The sequence below is a fragment of the Sapajus apella genome, unplaced genomic scaffold (genome assembly GCF_009761245.1).
Source record: "Sapajus apella isolate SASKATOON/1434 unplaced genomic scaffold, GSC_monkey_1.0 scaffold62, whole genome shotgun sequence".
Lineage (NCBI taxonomy): Eukaryota > Metazoa > Chordata > Mammalia > Primates > Cebidae > Sapajus > Sapajus apella.
Genome location: NW_022437002.1, coordinates 19,697,433 through 19,716,335, shown reverse-complemented (window position 1 = coordinate 19,716,335; position 18,903 = coordinate 19,697,433). Strand labels below are relative to the sequence as shown.

Genomic DNA, 18,903 nt, shown 5'->3' with positions numbered 1-18,903 from the left:
GGACAACAGTCATCCCTGCCTCCCAGTGTCATCAAGAGGCCTAAAGGTTAAGGAGTGGCCAGAGTGCTTCACACAGAGCCGGTGCAGGGGCAGGGCTCTGTACGTACTTTTCTCACCGGCCAGGAGTGCCCTCCCCCATGCTCACACTAAATTCACCCTGCCTTCCTGGCTGTGGCCTCCCCTCTTCCGGGAGGCCCTCCTGGCCTTCCCTTCATGTACCCGCTGCCCCAGTGCGCCCCTCTGTGTGACAGAGCTTGTGGGCTGCTCTGTCTGCATCTGCATCTCCATCTGCCTCCTGCCTGCCCAGGGTTCCTGAGGGTCGGCGTGGCCCCTGCTTCTGGGCCCAGCCTGTTTCTCTATCCCAGGCCTGTCCCTCATCCACAGGTGTCCTGTCAGACTCCTGACCTGTGGCCTCTCTACTAGGCCTCTGTAGCTGTCCACTCCCTCCTCAGTGCCTGTGGTAGCCTCTGTCTGTCTCTGCCCATCCATTTCCTATGTGTCTCTTTCTGGGACCTGAGCCGGTAGCCCGGCCCTGAGTGCCCCCAGGCCCACTCTCTCCCTCCAGCTTCCCAAGGCCACCACGTGCTGGGCTCAGGTCAGCCTGCCAGGAGGCTTCTGCACTGATTTTCCTTCTGTCTCTCTCTGTCTGTCACATAGGCTTTCTTGAGCCAAGAATGTCACCTATTGTCTCCGAAACTGGATTCTGTTTTTGTAAATTCATGAAGGACTGCACCTTTCACTAAACACATCCTGCAGCTGTGCAAAGTAAGGCAGACCTGGGGCTCTGCCCCCTGGCGTACCGCTCCCGCTTTCCTCTGGGACCTGGCCACCAGGCGGCCTCCCCAGCCAACATGTAGCCTCTCTGAGCCTCAGTTTTCTCATTCATGGAAAGGGAGCAACAAGACCCATTTTGAAGGCTCGTTGTGAGGACCAGAAATGTTGCTTGTAAAGTGCTGAGCTCATGATGGATGCTCAACAAGCAGTAGTTAGGATGATGAGGGCAGGGATCGTGGTGCTGCTGCTTGTCTTGTTCTCTGCGTGTCTTGGTGGTCTGCACGGGGAGAACAGCCAACAGGCAGGGCACCTGTGTACCTCGATGCCTGACGACCCCTTGGGACCCCAGATGTATCTTCCCAAAACACTATTCTTTCTGCCTGGGATCCACTTTCTCCAGTGGTGACATCATCTGAGGCCTGTGGCTCCCAGGGCCTGGTCCATCCCCCAGACCCTGGCACAGGGGTCAGTATGTACTCTGGACCTCAGCCAGGCTGGTTGTGTGGCTCTGGACTGCCTGATTTGTCTGCTTGAGATCCTTGTTCCCTTCTCCATTGTATGAGGCAAAATAGACCTGAAAAAGTCAGATCTGAGCCCCAAGGCTCCCGCCCAGGACGAGGCTGCCGACGGTCATTCTGCCATGTGCTTCCTCCTTTGCAGCACCACCGCCTCGCTGCCCCCGCTGCCCCTGCAGCCCACCCACAGCTCTGGGACCGCCAAGGCCCCCTTCCAGCTCTCAGACCAGCTACAACAGCAGGACCCTCCAGGGCCCGCCAGCAGCTCGGCACCCACCCTGGGCCTCCTCCCCGCCGTCGCCACCACCATCGCTGCCCGCTTCCTGCTGCTCAGCCTCGGACCCTCCTGACCTCAGCCACCCAAGTGGAGAAGCCAGAGAAAGGACACAGGGGTCTGCAGCCACACCCCACCGCTCCTGCCACCACCTCCGGTGTGCCCAACACGTCGAGGGCAGTCCAGATGGGATCAGCTAGACACTAGAGCTTTACTGTACCCAAGTTACATCTTCTTTTTTGAGGAAGGATCTTAATTTCCCATAGTGCTATGGGGCTCTTTTGTAAAATACGTGTCCATATTAAAAAAGAAAAATGTATTTATTCTACCGATAAAACTATTTTCATGTGGCCTATGTTATAACCCCCTAGCCCTGGTGCCAGCCCGGGAGGGGATCCCAGGACATCTGTGATCTCCTGTGGACTGTGGCTCTGAACTGGCTTTCCCCTGAATCACCAAAGCCTCCTGGGTCTGGGCTTGGCTTCTCCCACTGTGGGGCCCCCAGCGGGAGGGGCAGGTAGACAGGCTTAGCTTTTGTGAAGCTGGATTTGGGAGCCAGAGGTGTGAACGCTGACCATCCTCCCTCCCCTGAGTGCACCCGTGGCCTGGGAAGTTCATTTAGGAAAGAGAATGCTGCTATTTTGAACCCGCTGAGTGTCTGTGAACTGGCCCTCCAGAGCTCTCGGTAAGTGTTTTCGGCCAAAGCGCTGGTGTCGGGTGGAGTGCGGGATGCTGGTGCTGAGGAAAGCAGTCCCCACCCCACGGAACAGACAAATACACTGAGATCCAAAGAGAGCCAGGTGGGTAGCCCAAGGTCACACGGCAAGTGGGAGAGCGAGGACATGAATCCAGACCTCTCTGTTCTGGTGTCATGAATCCAGCGTGGGTTGAAGGAGAGACTGTTGAAGTCCCGGCTAAAATGGAGTGAGCTGGACTGAGCGACTGGAGTGGGCACAGGAGGGCGGTTTTAGAGACAGGGGCTTGGGCATCACATCATGATCATAGAAATGAGAGCTGCCATTTGTCCAAAGCCTGAAGTGTGCCAAGCACTTTGCACACTTGCTTCCCTGACCCTCACGCTAGTTCTATGAGATACGACTACCCCATTTCACAGATGAGGAAACTGAGTCCCCCGAAGAGGTGAAGGGACTGGCTGAAGATCCCCCAGCCAGCATGTGGCCCCAGATCAGTGTGATGCAACATGATTCCTGCCTCCTGCTCCATGTTCTGCCACGTTCTCTCTGCCAGGGAAGCTCCAAGGGAGGCAGATTTCGCCCAAATTGAGGCCAGCACAAGCTTTCACTGTAGCAAGAGACCTTTTGGCCAGCTGCTTATGTTGGTCCCTCTGGTCAAAGGGCTCTGGCAACAGCGTGTGCCACGTATTGCATGTCCTGACTTGCCAGATCTCAGAGCCCATGAGAAGCTTTCCTGCCAAATCAAAGGCTGGGAGGGGGGCACAGCTGTAGGGCACCTGGGGAGGCACAGCCCCCAAGTGGGGAGGCAAGCGACAGGGGCTCTGAGAGACTTACCTAGCCCCTCTGCTCCTCAAGGTGAGGGGCTTGAGGAGACAGAGGACCCAGGTGGGCTGACTCTCAGGCCTGAAACGCCGTGGGGCTGGTGCCTCAGTAACAGAGTCCTGGAACCTGAGAGCAGAAAGGACCCTTCACCTGATGGAAAATAGTAACAGCAGGAGGAATAATAAGGCCCACAGAGGGGAGACACTTCTCCAAGACTGCACAGCCAGGTGGGCCTGCTGACTCCCAGCCCAGTGTGCCCAGCTTTACTGCTTCCTGGGTTTCCCTGGCAGGCTTGATGGCAACTGATTGGCCCCAGTAGTGCCATGCTTTCCAGCTTGGCAGCTGTCTGCCTTCTGAGATGGCACAATTCTGGGCAGCTCATGAGATGGTCAGGAGTCCCACGGGCATCTTGGCAGGCCATTGAATTCTTTATGGCTCAGCCCTGATGGACGTGTTTAAGCTTGAGACCCAGCAGAAGATTGGAGCTCTGCCTCAGAGTGCTCAGCCAGCCCTGTGGGCACCATGCTCTAAACTGAACTTGACCTCAGTCCAGAGTGGAGTTGGTTTATCCTTGGCAAAAATGCGACTTCCTATCTCTGAGCAGGAAGGGGCTTAGTGACTTATAAAGCAGACTCAGAAGTTGGACATCAAACGGATCGTGCAGAGCACTATTTGGATGAGATAAGTGTAAAGGAATTAGAAACACACAGGCCAGATTCCTCTCTGTTTGGGGCAGAGTATGGCATGAGATGTATTGAGATGGAGCTTGAGGTTAATTAAAGATGAAGAAGCATGTGGGTAAACAGTCCAGGCACCTGACCATGTGCCCAGATCTGTGCCAGGCACAGGGCCAAGAAGGTAAATTAATGTAGCATGTAATTATTGAGCACACGCAATGCCAGGCTGAATCTGGCATTGGAGCTGAATCTCGCCATCCTTTTTGGCCCAGAGGAACTCATTATCAAGATGGGACAAGCAGCCCAGTACTAGGTTATGTTGTCCTGGCCCTTGACTTCAGGAAGACTCAGCCCTAGTCTTTTCCCAGATCCATCTTCTGGGCAGATTAGGGGATCCTATACTCTCCCTTACCTTAATTCAAGCGTTTAAAGAAAGACACCTGGACTAACTGATGGGGCAGACATGTACCTGCAGGAGGGCAAAAGCCAATGCGGTCAGACATGTGGTACCAAAGTTCACTGATCCCTGAGGACCACCAGCTGGCCAAGGTTCTGAAAGGAACTCAGCTTGCTGACTTATGACACAAAAGACTGGAGGCACATATGCAGGAATCTGCATGGCCGGAGCGCCTGACTTCTCTCATCCTGGGCCAGAGAACCACCATCCATAAGCAGCCACCCACACCTCTGGCACGATCTATACACCACTTATTGACATTTCTTCCAGAAACGTTCTTTGCGCCTAGCCTCATAAAATGCTCCTGTTCCTCTGAGAACCTTGTGTGCACTTCTTAGACTTTTATGTTTGGCCGTGAGGCAGGCAGGAAAGATGAAAGCCTGAGACGCAGCAGGTGAATGGTCTCTGCTAAAGATGGGCCACCAGTTAGTGTGGCCTGGTCCATCTCTCACAAAAGCTGACCATGTTATCGAAGGGCTCTCTGGGGCATGTCAGAATGGCCGTGTCCCCAGGTCTTCTTCCAGTGGTGGGTCTGATGCACCAACAGCCAGATGGAGGCAGGGAGAGCCCCGTCATCCACAGTGGAGGGAGAAGAATCAGGCTGCCAAGGAGCTGCAAAGGGCCGCTGAGGACCCCTCTGGCCTTGAGAGTCAGAGACCCAGGATCTAGGAGGCATGGAACCTTGTGCTGACTATGAGCAAATGTGTCCTTGCATTGAAAGACCCTAAGCACATTTCCTTCATGTTAAATACTGTGCCATCACAACTTCCTGGCATCAGCTAGACCTGGGCAAGCCTAGGGACTCAGGCCCCTTGTCCCACTTGCCTAATCACCAGCCCAGTGCCATTGTCACAGTGGATCCCAAAGAGGAGGCAGTGTCCTTCTACCAAAAGGAAAGTCTATTGAAAATGCCGTGAAGGACAAGAGAAGTTCTCCCAGGGAATTGCAGCTGTAATGGCCTCCTGTGTGACGGACAGCAGGACCGGGGCTGCTGGTGGTTTTTCAGTGACTATGAGATAAGAACCAAAATCCTCAGCCTGACATTCTAGACCCTTCATGACCCAACCCTGCTGACCTTGCCAGCCTCGTCTCTCATGTCTCTCACCCTGTGCCTGGCCAGCCCAAGGTGCAGTCAGCTCTAGAATCAACAGGCTGTTTCACACATCCTGCTCCCTACCCCTGAAAACTCCCTTCTCTCCCATGTACCTACTCATCTATTGAGGATCAACACAGATAGCTCCGCCTCCAGGAAGCCCCCTCTGATTCCTCTGTGCTCTCTTAGCATCTATCACAATACCCACTGCCTAGTGTTGTGTCTGTCTAGTCGTGTATCTGCTCCTCTCTTGGACTGTGAGCAGCTTAATGTCAGGGGTCAGGTGAATTTGTTTTTGTATCCTCATCTGACACAAAAGTAGTGCTCAACATATGTGTAGAGAGAGAGGAGGGAAAGGAAGCAGAAAGAAGGAGAGGAAGAAAGGAACGAAGGCAGGAAAGAAGGAGAAAGGCAGACCTTAGCTCCGCCAGTGGAATAATTTCCACTGAGCCAAAGCTGTCCAGGAATGGCCCAGAGACCCCAGGGTGGAGAGTTTCCCATCAGGAGAGGTGTTTGAGCAGGGGCAGTGTGCCCACTGGCTGAAGACATGGTAGGAGAGTTGGCGTCTTAGCGAGGGCCTGGTGTATATGACATCGAGGGTCCTCCCTGGCTCTGCAGTGCTCAGGTTCTGTGAACATTGTTATTTTTCCAGAAATTCATCTGAGCAGCCAAAAAAAAATCACCCTGCTGGCTGTCTAAACCAGTAAGGTTCAGGAACCAGTCCAGTCTCCCCCCTCCACCCACAACCACCAACCCTCACAGCACCCCCTTCAACAACCCAGCTGGGCTTGCGTGCTGCCCTGGGGCAGGGGAACTTCCAAAAGGTAGGGGAGGGCTGGACTGGAACCCAGGCCCACGGCCCAACCCAGAGCTCCTTGCTGCTCTGCCCCACTCCCTGATGCTAGGGGAGGAAAGAAAGAATTCACAATTACTGACGGACCCCCTCCCTGGCCCTTTCCAGGGAGCATCAGCTCTCTTCAGCCCTTCTCCAGGCAGGAGCTGGGTTCTTCGTTTCTGGAGATAACCTGGATTACCCCTTCACATTGCTGGGTAACCTTGGGCAAGTTCCTGTCCCTCTCTGAGCCTTCACTTCCTCATCTGTCAAATGAAAACCTTGTTTCCTGCCTGGGCGGTTCTGGGGCTGGAGGGCAGGGTGACATGGACAATCTTGGGCCTCTATGGAGGTGAGGTGCTTGGCTTTCTTCCCAGGACCCCCAGGCTGCCGTGGGATTGGAAGCATGTGGAGGCAGGAAAGCCGATAGAGTGGCATGCCTCGAAGGCCGCCTTCATCCCAGTCCTGCTGTGGGGAAAGTGGGCTTTGAACGGGATCCAAGTCTAAGATGTTTCCGGTGAGCTGCCAGGGACAAAGGGCTCTCAGACATCTTGGGTCCCCAGTGGCTGGGGTGGGCAGGGGCTGATTCAGCCAAAGGAAGCTCTAGCGCAGAACAGAGGAAGCCCCGTTCCTAAGCCCCACCGAGCTCACAGACAGTCCCCAACTTGATTCACTGTGTGGCACAGGCTTCGGATTGATGTATTTGAAAAGTATCTGTGATGTTCTCTCATCACGTCTGCCCCTCACTCTGTGAATTATCATGAAGGGTTCTTTAAGAGTATAATAGAAGACAAAGAAAGATGCTATTAATGTTATTTTGCCAAAAATATTTTTGTAGCATAATATATTAATAAAAGATATTATGAATTCAATGGCTTAGTGTTTCTGTGTGACAACTCTTCTCTTCCTGCCAAGGAATGTTCAGGAAAATTGCCTTTGCTATGAGGGCTGAGGCCTGCAGTGGAGCAGAGGAGTTGCAGTGGGCCGTGTTTTCATGCACAGAATCGGGTAGGTTCTGGGAGGGTGGTTTGAGCAGGAGCCCGATGGCTGGAGAGGCCTCATATGCCAAGTGAGGTCCAGATACCCTCACCCCAGCCAGACTGAGCTGCCCAACAATGTGGAGAAGGAGCTGCTCAGTGACTTTAAACACAGCTCACACCTGGGGCCCAGGCTTGGGGCCTCCCTTTCTCTGCCTTTCTCACTCACCAAGACCTGCTGATTCTTCCTGATCACCTCTTCCTATACACACCCCCATCCCGTTGCTCCACCCTGGCTCAGACCTTTACCTGACCCCTGTGACCTGCAGCCAGGCCCTCCTCAGTCCACGCTCCCCTGGGCAGCCAGAGAGCGCTGCCAACCAACGAAAGTGACCACGTATCTCCCCTGCTTTGAAAATCCTTCAGTGTCTCCTGAATATTGACAAAGGTCACACAAGGCCCTCCTGAGATCTGGTCCCTAACCATGCCTCCTACAAGAAAGCCATCTCTCGCCAATTCCCCCCCACAGCACTTCACACTCCAGAGTCACTGGCAGCCTCAGCGTTTTCCAGCTCCATCCCCTGCTTCACCACCTGCTGCCTCTGCACTTGCTGTTCCCACAGCACTGCCAGGCTTTCCTCTTCACACCTTGCCCGTCACTCTGTTGAACTCCTACACATCCTGCACAACCCAGCTCCAATGGTATCTGATGCAAATGCCTTCCTCAACTCCCCAAGCCACGCCTCCCCTCTGTTCCCACAGCTCGCTGTTCCTCACAGCACCTAAGATGATCTGCAGTGCCCACTCTGCCCTTGGCTTCCTGGTGCCAGGACCATGAGTTGCCTCACTGTGAAGCCAGCCTCAGCACAGTGGTTTATGTAGGCCATACAGACACTGTATATAGTGGGGACTTGTGGAAGAGTGATGGAGTAAATGGAGAGGAAAGAAAGAAGGGAAGACTCCAGATAAAACCTGTCATATCTGTATTATCACAGCACATCATGCCGTCCAGGGCCAGCTGACTGAGATCCACATGAGGTATTCCTGCAGCAAGTTTCACCGGGGAGAAACTTAGTCACTGAAATTGGGGGGAAGGAGGAATGGGTCACTGAGAAGGTTAGAGAGGAAGAGGTCTTTATTCAAAAGCCCCAGAAGCCTCTACCAGAGGTGATTTATTGCCCATGGTTATTAAGTTCTCCTGGTTCCTACTAAGAAGAATACGGACTCCACACAGTGGCCTGGCCTGCACACAGAGGACAACAGTGCCAGCAGAAGCTCACATTTGTTGAGCATTTATGATGCATCAGACAATGTTCCAGGCATTTTAAATACTAAATCGTGTCACTCATGCGGCTGCTCTTCCTTACCTCCCTCCACAGATGAAGTTACTGAGACACGGGGAGGTTAAGTAGCTGACGCAGCTTATAAATGCTGGAGCCAGGTCGCGATCCCAAGTAGTGAAGCTCCAAGCCTATACTCCTCACTTTCATCCGGCAATTCCATGACGTCAGGTGTGGGCTGCGGCCCATGAGGGGGGCAAGGAAGGCATCCAGCATCCCCATTTCACAGGCGGGAGTCAAAGTCAAGGCGCGACTGGGGCCCAACGCCATGAGCCTCTTCCATGTCCAGAAGCCTGCCAGACCTCTGTCCCACCCACCTGACTCTGGGCAGAGATCCAGAGAAGCCCCACCCCACTCCCCACCACCTCCATGATGCCCTTTAGGGGTTGACGTTAATGGTGTGAGGATTCCTGCTGTGGCCGTGACCCTGGTGCCCTCTGCCCCCCATACACAGGAAGGAGGCTGCTGTCATCCACCCATCCAGAAGTTCAGGGAGTGAATGAGGGCTCGTCCTTCCTCAGGGACTGTAGTCTTCAGTTCACTTACTCCCTGGAGAGGCTGTGGCCCAGAAAGAGCTTGTCAGACATGATGGAATGGGTGGCTGAGGGAGGGGCAAGGGGTCCCTCAGAGCTCCTGACACACTGCTCTCCTCATGGCGGCAGGCCCTCACTCCCTCCCCATCTTCCAATGTTCCCTGAGGCCTTTCTGTCCCACCTCTGCACATCTAGGGTTCAACAGCCTAGCCTTTCAGAGGAACCATCGGACAACGTCCTGCAGCAGCTGGACTCTAGAGAGGAGGACCACAGGTGCTGGGTTCAGTCCCAGCTCAGACTGGCCTGCTATGTGACCTTGGGCCAGCTCTGCCCCCTCGGACCTCCGTCTCCTTATTTGCATAAAAGGAGCAAAGCGTGGAGCACACTGTGTTCACTAAAATTCCTTTTAGAAAGAGCAGCATCTCTCTTCAAAAGACTGCTTCTATCCGGGCTTGAGGGAGGAAGGAAAACCACTGTCTCCCACCTCAAAAGAGGTAAAGAGAAGATATTCTTTATGACCGGGGTAGGAATTTTATCATTTTGCTCCTGAAAAGGAGAGCGAGAGGTGGAAGGTTTCGAGAGAGAAGGACGAGAAGTCAGGAGCGAGGAAAATGGAGAGAAACTGAAGGAGGGGCAGTGTCTCCCTGATGGGGAGAACACCTGCCAATGGCAGTCATCTTCACAGCAGACATGGGAACCCTAACCTGTGTTCTCTGCTGGTCTCCACTGGTCCTCAAGGCCTGTGAAGATGTGTGACAGAGCGGGGTGGTGCCACGGAAGGGGCTGACTGCAACCAAGCAGACATGGGGTAAAGCAGAGGCAGAAGCTGGAGGCTGAGACCACACGTGTGTGAGCCCCAGGGAGCCCATGCACTCCGGGAAGGCTTGGAACCTCAGCCACAGACTAGGGTGTCCTAGAGTGTCTTAACCAGGTACTTTGCAGTAGCAATGCTGGACTACGGGTAGATAGGAATAATAAGCTTAGACCTGCCAGCCTTGGGCTTTCATGAGCTAAGGAACTTGGGAACTGCAGAGCTCTCTGAGGCAGGCAGGAAAGCCCCCACCTCACAACTACCTTCTAGGGCTGCTGCAGCAGAGGGAGCACCCTGGCCTCGCCGGGCGGGCAGAATGAAGGCCCAGGTGGGCTGGATTGGGAGGAGAGGAGGTAGGGGCTCCAGATGCTGCTCATAGCAGCCAGCCAGCCAGGCGAGCTGGGCCAGCCACTGTTATAGTATCGTAAAATGAGGTTATTGCCGGGCGCGGTGGCTCACGTCTGTAATCCCAGCACTTTGGGAGGCCAAGGCGGGCAGATCACGAGGTCAAGAGATTGAGACCATCCTGGCCAACATGGTAAAACCCCGTCTCTACTAAAAATACAAACATTTGCTGGGCGTAATGGAGCGCCCCTGTGGGCGCTACGTGGGAGGCTGAGGCAGGAGACTCGCTTGAACCCGGAAGGCGGAAGGCGGAAGTTGCAGTGAGCCGAGATTGTGTAACTGCACTCCAGCCTGGTGGCCGAGCGAAACTCTGTCTCAAAAAAAAAAAGAAGGAAAGAAAGAAAGAAAGAAATTATTTTCAGAAAATATTCATAAAATCCTGTTTCACATCAGTTGGTTCTGGGCTTGCAAAACAGTTCCTGTGTTGTTTTTTTTCTTAGTTTTCATTTCTTCCTCCCTGACCAGCCACAAAAAAGAGTGGTAAAATTTCCAACCTGAAAACACAAGTTCCCAGGCAAGGAAGGGCTGCGGACTTGCAGCCTCCCCAGACATCCCTTCCCTGTGTTCCTTCACCTCGGCTGCCCTGAGAGCCAGGAAGAGGACAAGGGGGCTGAGCAGGATGGTGACCAAGCGTGGCGGTGAGGAATGAAGGAGAAGATAAGCAAAAAAGAAAAAAACACACAGAAAGATGGATGGAGAGAGGGCAAAGACACAGAGTAGGAGGGAGCAACAGAGAAGCAAAGACAGAGGAAATAGAGGCAGACGGCACTGAAGAGAGAAGGGGACAGAAAGAAAGAGAGTCGTTGGAAGAGGCCTGGGCAGGGAGGCAGGAAAACACAGATGAGCACTGGTGGAAGCAGAGAGAGACAGGACTGGCTGGAGTCAGAACACAGCAGGATCTCGGCAAGAGGGAGGAGGTCTGGTTCAGATCCAGAGCACAGGCTGGAGCCTGGCTTCAGGGGCCAAGACAGATGGGCCACTGGAGACAGCTCCTGGGGCAAGCAGCCTTCCTCCTCCCAGGAAGACCTGAAAACACAAATGGCTTCCAGGCCTGGCCAGTCTCCCCAAATTCAGCCTCTCACCCTTCATGCCTGCCCCAAAGGTTGTCCAGGCCCAGTCAGGGTCCTGGGCTTACTGTCAGGGGGAGCTGGGGTCTTGGACCTTGCTTTGCCCCAGGTAGTCCCTCCCTTCTCTCAGCCTTGTTTTTATCATCTCTGTAGTGGGTATAATAAAAAAATTTATACTCTTGATCCAAGATGGCCAAACAGGAACAGCTCTGGAGTGCAGTTCCCAGCGAGAATGCAGAGGGTGAGTGATCACCACATTTCCAAAAGAGTTTTTACCGCCCACAGACGAGGAGATTCCCGGGCGGAAAAGCACCAGATTTTCCAGCATGGCTGTTTCAGCTGGCAAAGCAGGTCTCCACACAAAAACTCACACAAAACTCATGTTTCAACTGATGCCTGGAATGCCTGGGAGACAGACTCATCCATTCAACTGAAAAAAAGGGGGCTGAAATAGGGAGCCAGGTGATCTGGCTCAGCAGGTCCCACTGCAACAAAGACCAGCAATCTCAAATGCTCTGGATTGAGAGTTTCACAGCAAGCACAGCTGGACCCAAGACGGTCCAGCTCTGTTGGGGGATGGGCATCTGCCATTACCAATGCAGTCCACCACTACCGAGGCAGTCCCATTACCGAGGCAGTCCGCCATTACCGAGGTAGTTCTAACTATACCTCTATAAACAAAACCACAAGGAAGTTCACACAGCAGCTGGGCAGAGCCCATGGCAGCTCAGCAACCCCTCTGCTGGCAGACTAGGACTAGGCTACCTCCTTGCTGGGCAGGGCATCTCTGAAAAAAAGCAGCAGCATGTCAGGAACTTATAAATAAAGCCCCACCTTCCCAGGACAGAGCACCTGAGGAAAAAATGTGGTTATGAGTTCCACTGCAGCAGGCTTAAATATACCTGCCCAGCAGCTCTGAATGGAGCAATGGAGCTCACAGCTCAGCACTTGAGCTCCTATAAGGGACAGACTGTCTCCCCAAGCAGCACCCGGACCCCTGTATATCCAAAGAGACACCTCATAAAGGAGAGCTCAGGCTGACATCTGGCAGGTATCCTTCTGCAACAAAGATAACACAAGAAGAAACTGGCAGCAACCCTTACTGTTCTACAGCTGCTGCAGGTGATCCCCAGGCAAGCAGTGTCTGGAGTGGACCTCCAGCAGTCCTACAGCAGAGGGGCCTGTTAGAAGGAAAACTAAAAAACAGAAAGAAATAACATCATCAACAAAAAGGACATCCACTCAGAGACCCCATCCGAAAGTCACCAACTACAAAGACCACAGGTAGATAAATCCACAAAGATGGGAAGAAATCAGTACAAAAGGATGAAAACACCCAAAACCAGAATGCCTCTCCTTGTCCAAGGAATCACAACTCCTCACTAGCAAGGGAACAAAGCTGGATAGAGAATGAGTCTGATGAATTGACATAAACAGGCTTCAGAAAGTGGGTAATAACAAACTTCTCTGAGCTAAAAGAACATGTTCTAATCCAACGCAAAGAAACCAAGAACCTTGAAAAAAGGTTAGATGAGATGCTAACTAGAATAAACAGCTTAGAGAAGAATATAAATGAATTGATGGAGCTGAAAAACACCACACGAGAACTTCACAAAGCATACACAAGTTTCAATAGCTGAATTGACCAAGCAGAAGAAAGGATACCAGAGACTGAAGATAAATTCAACGAAATAAAATGAGAAGGCAAGATTAGAGAAAAAAAGAGTAAAAAGAAATGAACAAAGCCTCGAAGAAATATGGGATTATATGAAAAGACCTAATCTACGTTTGATAGCTGTTCCTGAATGTGACAGAGAGAGGGAATCCAAGCTGGAAAATACTCGTCATGATATTATCCAGGAAAACTTCCCCAACCTAGGAAGGCAGGCCAATATTCAAGTCTAGGAAATACAGAGAACACCACGAAGATATTCCTCAAGAAGAGCAACCCCAAGGCCATAGCGTCAGATTCACCAGGGTTGAAATGAAGGAAAAAACGCTAAGGGCAGCCAGAGAGAAAGGTCAGGTTACCCGCAAAGGGAAGCCCATCAGACTCACAGCGGATATCTTGGCAGAAACCCTACAAGCCAGAAGAGAGTGGGGACCAATATTCAACATCCTTAAAGAAAAGAACTTTCAACCTAGAATTTCATATCCAGCCAAACTAAGCTTCATACATGAAGAAGAAATAAAATCCTTTATGAACAAGCAATTGCTCAGAGATTTTGTCACCACCACGCCTGCCTTACAAGAGCTTCTGAAAGAAGCACTAAACATAGAAAGGAACAACCAGTACCAGCCACTCCAAAAACGTACCAAATGGTAAAGAGCATCAACACAATGAAGAAACTGCATCAACTAATGGGCAAAACAACCAACTAGCATCAAAATGGCAGAATCAAATTCACACATAACAATACTAACTGTAAATGTAAATGGGCTAAATGCCCCAATCAAAAGACACAGACTGGCAAATTGGATGAAAAGTCAAACCATCAGTGTGCTGTATCCAGGAAACCCATCTTACATGCAAGGACACACATAGGCTCAAAATAAAAGGATGGAGGAAGATTTACCAAGCAAAGAGAGAGCAAAAAAAAGCAGCAGTTGCAATCCTAGTCTCTGATAAAATAGACTTTAAACCAACAAATATCAAAGAGACAAAGAAGGACATTACATAATGGTAAAAGGATCAATGCAACAAGAGGAGCAAAAGATCCTAAATATATACACACCCAATACAGGAGCACCCAGATACATAAAGCAAGTTCTTAATGACTTACAAAGAGACTTAGACTCCCTCACAATGATAGTGGGAGACTTTAACACACCACTGTCAATACTAGATAGATCAATGAGACAGAAAATTAACAAGGATATCCAGGACTTGAAGTCAGATCTGGACCAAGCAAACCTAACAGACATCTACAGAACTCTTCACCCCAAATCCACAGAACATACATTCTTCTCAGCACCACATCACACCTACTCTAAAATTGACCACATAATTGGAAGTAAATCACTCCTCAGCAAATGCAAAAGAATGGAAATCATAATAAACAGTCTCTCAGACCACAGTGCAATCAACTTAGAACTCAGAATTAAGAAACTAACTCAGAACCACACAACTTCATGGAAACTGAACAACTGGCTCTTGAATGTTAACTAAATAAACAGTCAAATGAAGGCAGAAATAAAGATGTTATTTGAAACAACGAGAATGAAGACACAACATACCAGAATCTCTGGGAAACATTTAAAGCAGTCTCTAGAGGAAAATATATAGCAATAAATGACCACATGAGAAGCAAGGAAAGATCTAAAATCGACACCCTATCATCAAAATTGAAAAAGCTAGAGGAGCAAAATCAAAAAAACTCAAAAGCTAGCAGATACAAGCAATAACTAAGATCGGAGCAGAACTGAAGGAGATAGAGAGACAAAAACACTTCAAAAAATCAATATCCAGGAGCTGGTTTTTTGAAAAGATCAACAAAATAGACCACTAGCCAGATTAATAAAACAGAAAAGAGAGAATAATCAAATAGATGCACTAAAAAACGATAAAGGGTATATCACCACAGATTCCACAGAAATACAAACTACCATCACAGATTACTACGCACAACTCTATGCACATAAACTAGTAAACCTGAAAGAAATGGATAAATTCCTGGACACTTGCACCCTCCCAAGCCTAAACCAGGAAGAAGTCGAAACCCTGAATAGACCAATAACAAGGGCTGAAGTTGAGACAGCAATTAGCCTACCAACCAAAAAAAGCCCAAGTCCAGATGGGTTCACAGGTAAATTCTACCAGACATACAAACAGGAGCTGGTACCACTCCTTCTGAAATTATTCCAAACAATCCAAAAAGAGGGAATCCTTCCCAAATCATTTTATGGGACCAACATCATCCTGATACCAAAACCTGGCAGAGACTCAACAAGAAAACTTCAGGTCAATATCTATGATGAACATAGATGCAAAAATCTTCAATAAAATACTGGCAAACCGATTGCAACAGCACATCAAAAAGCTTATGCATCATGATCAAGTAGGCTTCATCCTGGGGATGCAAGGCTGGTTCAACATATGCAAGTCTATAAATGTAATTCACCACATGAACAGAACAAAAGACAAAAGCCACGTGATTATCTTAATAGATGCAGGGAGGCCCTTCGACAAAATTCAACAGCTCTTTATGCTAAAAACTCTCAATAAGCTAGGTATCAATGGAATGTATCTCAAAATAATAAAAGTTATTCACAACATACCCACAGCCAATATCATACTGAATGGGCAAACCTGGAAGCATTCCCTTTGAAATTTGGCCCTACACAAGAATGCCCTCTCTTACTACTCCTATTCAATATAGTATTGGAAGTTCTTGCCAGAGCAATCAGGCAAGAAAAAGAAACAAAGTGTATTCAATTAGGAAAGGAGGAAGTCAAATTGCCTCTGTTTGCAGATGACATGATTGTGTATTTAGAACCCCATCGTCTCAGCCCAAAATCTCCTGAAACTGATAAGCAACTTCAACTAAGTCTCAGGATACAAAATCAATGTGAAGAAATCACAAGCATTCCTATACACCAACAACAGACTTAAAGAGAGCCAAATCAAGAACAAGCTGCCACTGACAATTGCTACAAAGAGAATAAAATATCCAGGAATACAAGTAACAAAGGATGTAAAGGATCTCTTCAAGGAGAACTAAAAACCATTGCTCAGTGAAATATGAGAAGACACAAACAGATGGAAAAACATTCCATGCTCATGGTTAGGAAGAATCAATATTGTGAAAGTGGCCATACTGCCCAAAGTAATTTATAGATTCAACGCTATCCTCATCAAGCTAACTATGACCCTCTTCACAGAACTGGAAAAAAACCACCTTAAACTTCATAAGGAACCAAAAGAGAGCCCACATAGCCAAGTCAATTCTAAGCAAAAGAATAAAGCTGGAGGCTTCATGCTACCTGACGTCAAAATATACTACAAGCCTACAGTAATCAAAACAGCATGATACTGGTACCAAAACAGAGATATAGACCAATGGAATAGAACAGAGGCCTTGGAGGCAATGCCACACATCTGCAACCATCTAATCTTTGACAAACCTGACAAAAACAAGCAATGGGGAAGGGATTCCCTGTTTAATAAATGATGTTGGGAAAACTGGCTAGCCATGTGCAGAAAGCAGAAACTTGACCCCCTCCTGACACCTTACACTAAAATTAACTCCAGATGGATTAAAGACTTAAATGTAAAATCTAACACCATAAAACCCTAGAAGAAAACCTAGGCAAAACCATTCAAGACATAGGCATAGGCAAGAACTTCATGACTAAAACACCAAAAGCATTGGCAACAAAAGCCAAAATAGGCAAATGGGATCTAGTTTAACTCCAGAGCTTCTGCACAGCAAAAGAAACAATCATCAGAGTAAGCCAGTAACCAACAGAATGAGAAAAAATTTTGCAATCCACCCATCTGAAAAAGGGCTAATATCCGGAATCTACAAAGAACTAAAACAGACTTATAAGAAAAAAACAAACAAACCCAGTCCAAAGTGGGCGAAGGGCATGAACAGACACTTTTCAAAAGAAGACATATATGAGGCCAACGAACATGAAAAAATGCTCATTATCACTGATCATTAGAAAAATGCAAATCAAAACCACATTGAGATATCATCTCACACCAGTTAGAATGGCGATCGTTAAAAAATCTGGAGACTACAGATGCTGGAGAGGATGTGGAGAAATAGAAACACTTTTACACTGTTGGTGGGAGTGTAAATTAGTTCAACCATTGTGGAAGACAGTGTGGTGATTCCTCAAGGACCTAGAAATAGAAATTCTATTTGACCCAGCAATCCCATTACTGGGTATATATCCAAAGGATTATAGATCATTCTATTATAAAGACACATGCACACATATGTTCATTGTGGCACTGTTTACAATAGCAAAGACTTGGAACCAACCCAAATTCCCATCGATGATAGACTGGACAAGGAAAATGTGGCACATATACACCATGGAATACTATGCAGCCATCAAAAACGATGAGCTCTTGTCCTTTGTAGAGACATGGATGAATCTGGAAACCATCATTCTCAGCAAACTGACACAAGAACAGAAAATCAAACACTACATGTTCTCACTCATAGGCAGGTGTTGAATAATGAGAACACATGGACACAGGGAGGGGAGCATCACACACTGGTGTCTGTTGGGGTAGACTAGGGGAGGGACAGCTGAGGGTACGGAGTTGTGGAGGGATAATATAGGGAGAAATGCCAGATATAGGTGATGGGGGGATGGAGGCAGCAAACCACATTGCCATGTGTGTATCTATGCAACTCTGCATGTTCTTCACATGTACCCCAGAACCTAAAAAATAAATTATATATATATATATGTTTCTGGCACAGGCAGCAGAGCCAGCCTTGGAGTGTCTGGGCTTCAAGCAGCAGTAGAGGGAATACTTGAGAACTAGTGGATTCAGGCTGTAGAGGCTGTGAATGACAGGTCAAGGCACCGTTCCATGGGCAGGAGGAGGAGATGGGAGGAGCCCCAGGCAGCTTCAGAACAAAGGAGGCCTGGTTCAGATCCAGAGCACAAGCTGGGGCCTGACTTGAGGAGCCAGGGAAAAGAGAAAGCAGCCCCAGAGAAAGCAGGGTCTCACCCTTTCTCTGCCCACCCCACTGAGCCTTCAGGGTGCCAGGCCCAACTAGAGAAATACGGAGGCTGCAGCTTGGTGTGGGAGGCAGACTCTGAGCAGCACCCATCAAGTATATGATGGCTACCATAGGACAGGGGACCTCCCTCAAGAAGTTAAAATCAACACGGAATGTGCATTTGCTTCCTCTCTCCCTCCCTTCGTCTCCCAGCAATCCTCCCTCCCAGGCCCTCTACAGTTTGCCCAGTGAGGTAGAGGCCATCTCCTCCTCCCATTGAATCTCAGTTTTCCTATCAATAAAATGGGAGAGGATAGCGTCACCCCACAGAGTTACGAAGAGGACTTAGGATAAGGCAGGTGTGCCTGTACTCATAGACCCCAAGAATTTAGGCCTCTTGCTGGTGGTGGTGATGATGATGAAGATGACGGAGGATGGTATTTACTGAGCCCCACCACCCCCTATGCCTCTTGCCTGATCCCAGGAATAGAATGACCCATGAAGTCACGTGGTCCCAGAGACTTTACTCGGTGATGGTGGGTGGGAGGGCACTGGACACACTACTGGGAGTCCCCTGGGAAGGGACCAACTCTGCGGAGTTGCCCACCCCCCTGCTCTGGAGCATCCCAACACAGCCATACCCAAAGACAGATTGGGCATGTCTTTGGGTATGAAAGATTGGGCCAACCTCCGCAGTAGGGTGGCTGGACTTGGAAGGTAGTACTGGCTCTCCTGCCATCCAGGAGCTGCCACCAGGGGGCAGTGTTGCTCAGGCTGCGACCTCAGGCTCTAAACAGGTGACCTGAAGGAGCAAGGCGGGAATGTGGGAGCTGGAGGGGCCATGATTCCCCTATGGACTCAGACCCCTCGCTGAACAGATAAGGGGACCACCAAGAGAAGGACTCACCCAAGGCCTCTTGGCACATGCGAGTTGGAGGCCGA

At 49.7% G+C, this 18,903-nt stretch overlaps 1 protein-coding gene across 1 annotated transcript in view; it reads left to right on the top strand.

The window, feature by feature from the left end:
* TRABD2B (TraB domain containing 2B) overlaps positions 1 to 7,011 on the top strand; it is a 224,890-nt gene extending 217,879 nt beyond the window's left edge. Inside the window, exon 7 of the mRNA XM_032247518.1 lies at positions 1,435 to 7,011. Coding sequence (XP_032103409.1) covers positions 1,435 to 1,639 — 205 coding nt within the window. The 3' untranslated portion in view covers positions 1,640 to 7,011. The remainder of the gene's footprint in view (positions 1 to 1,434) is intronic.
* The last annotated feature ends 11,892 nt before the right edge of the window (positions 7,012 to 18,903 follow it).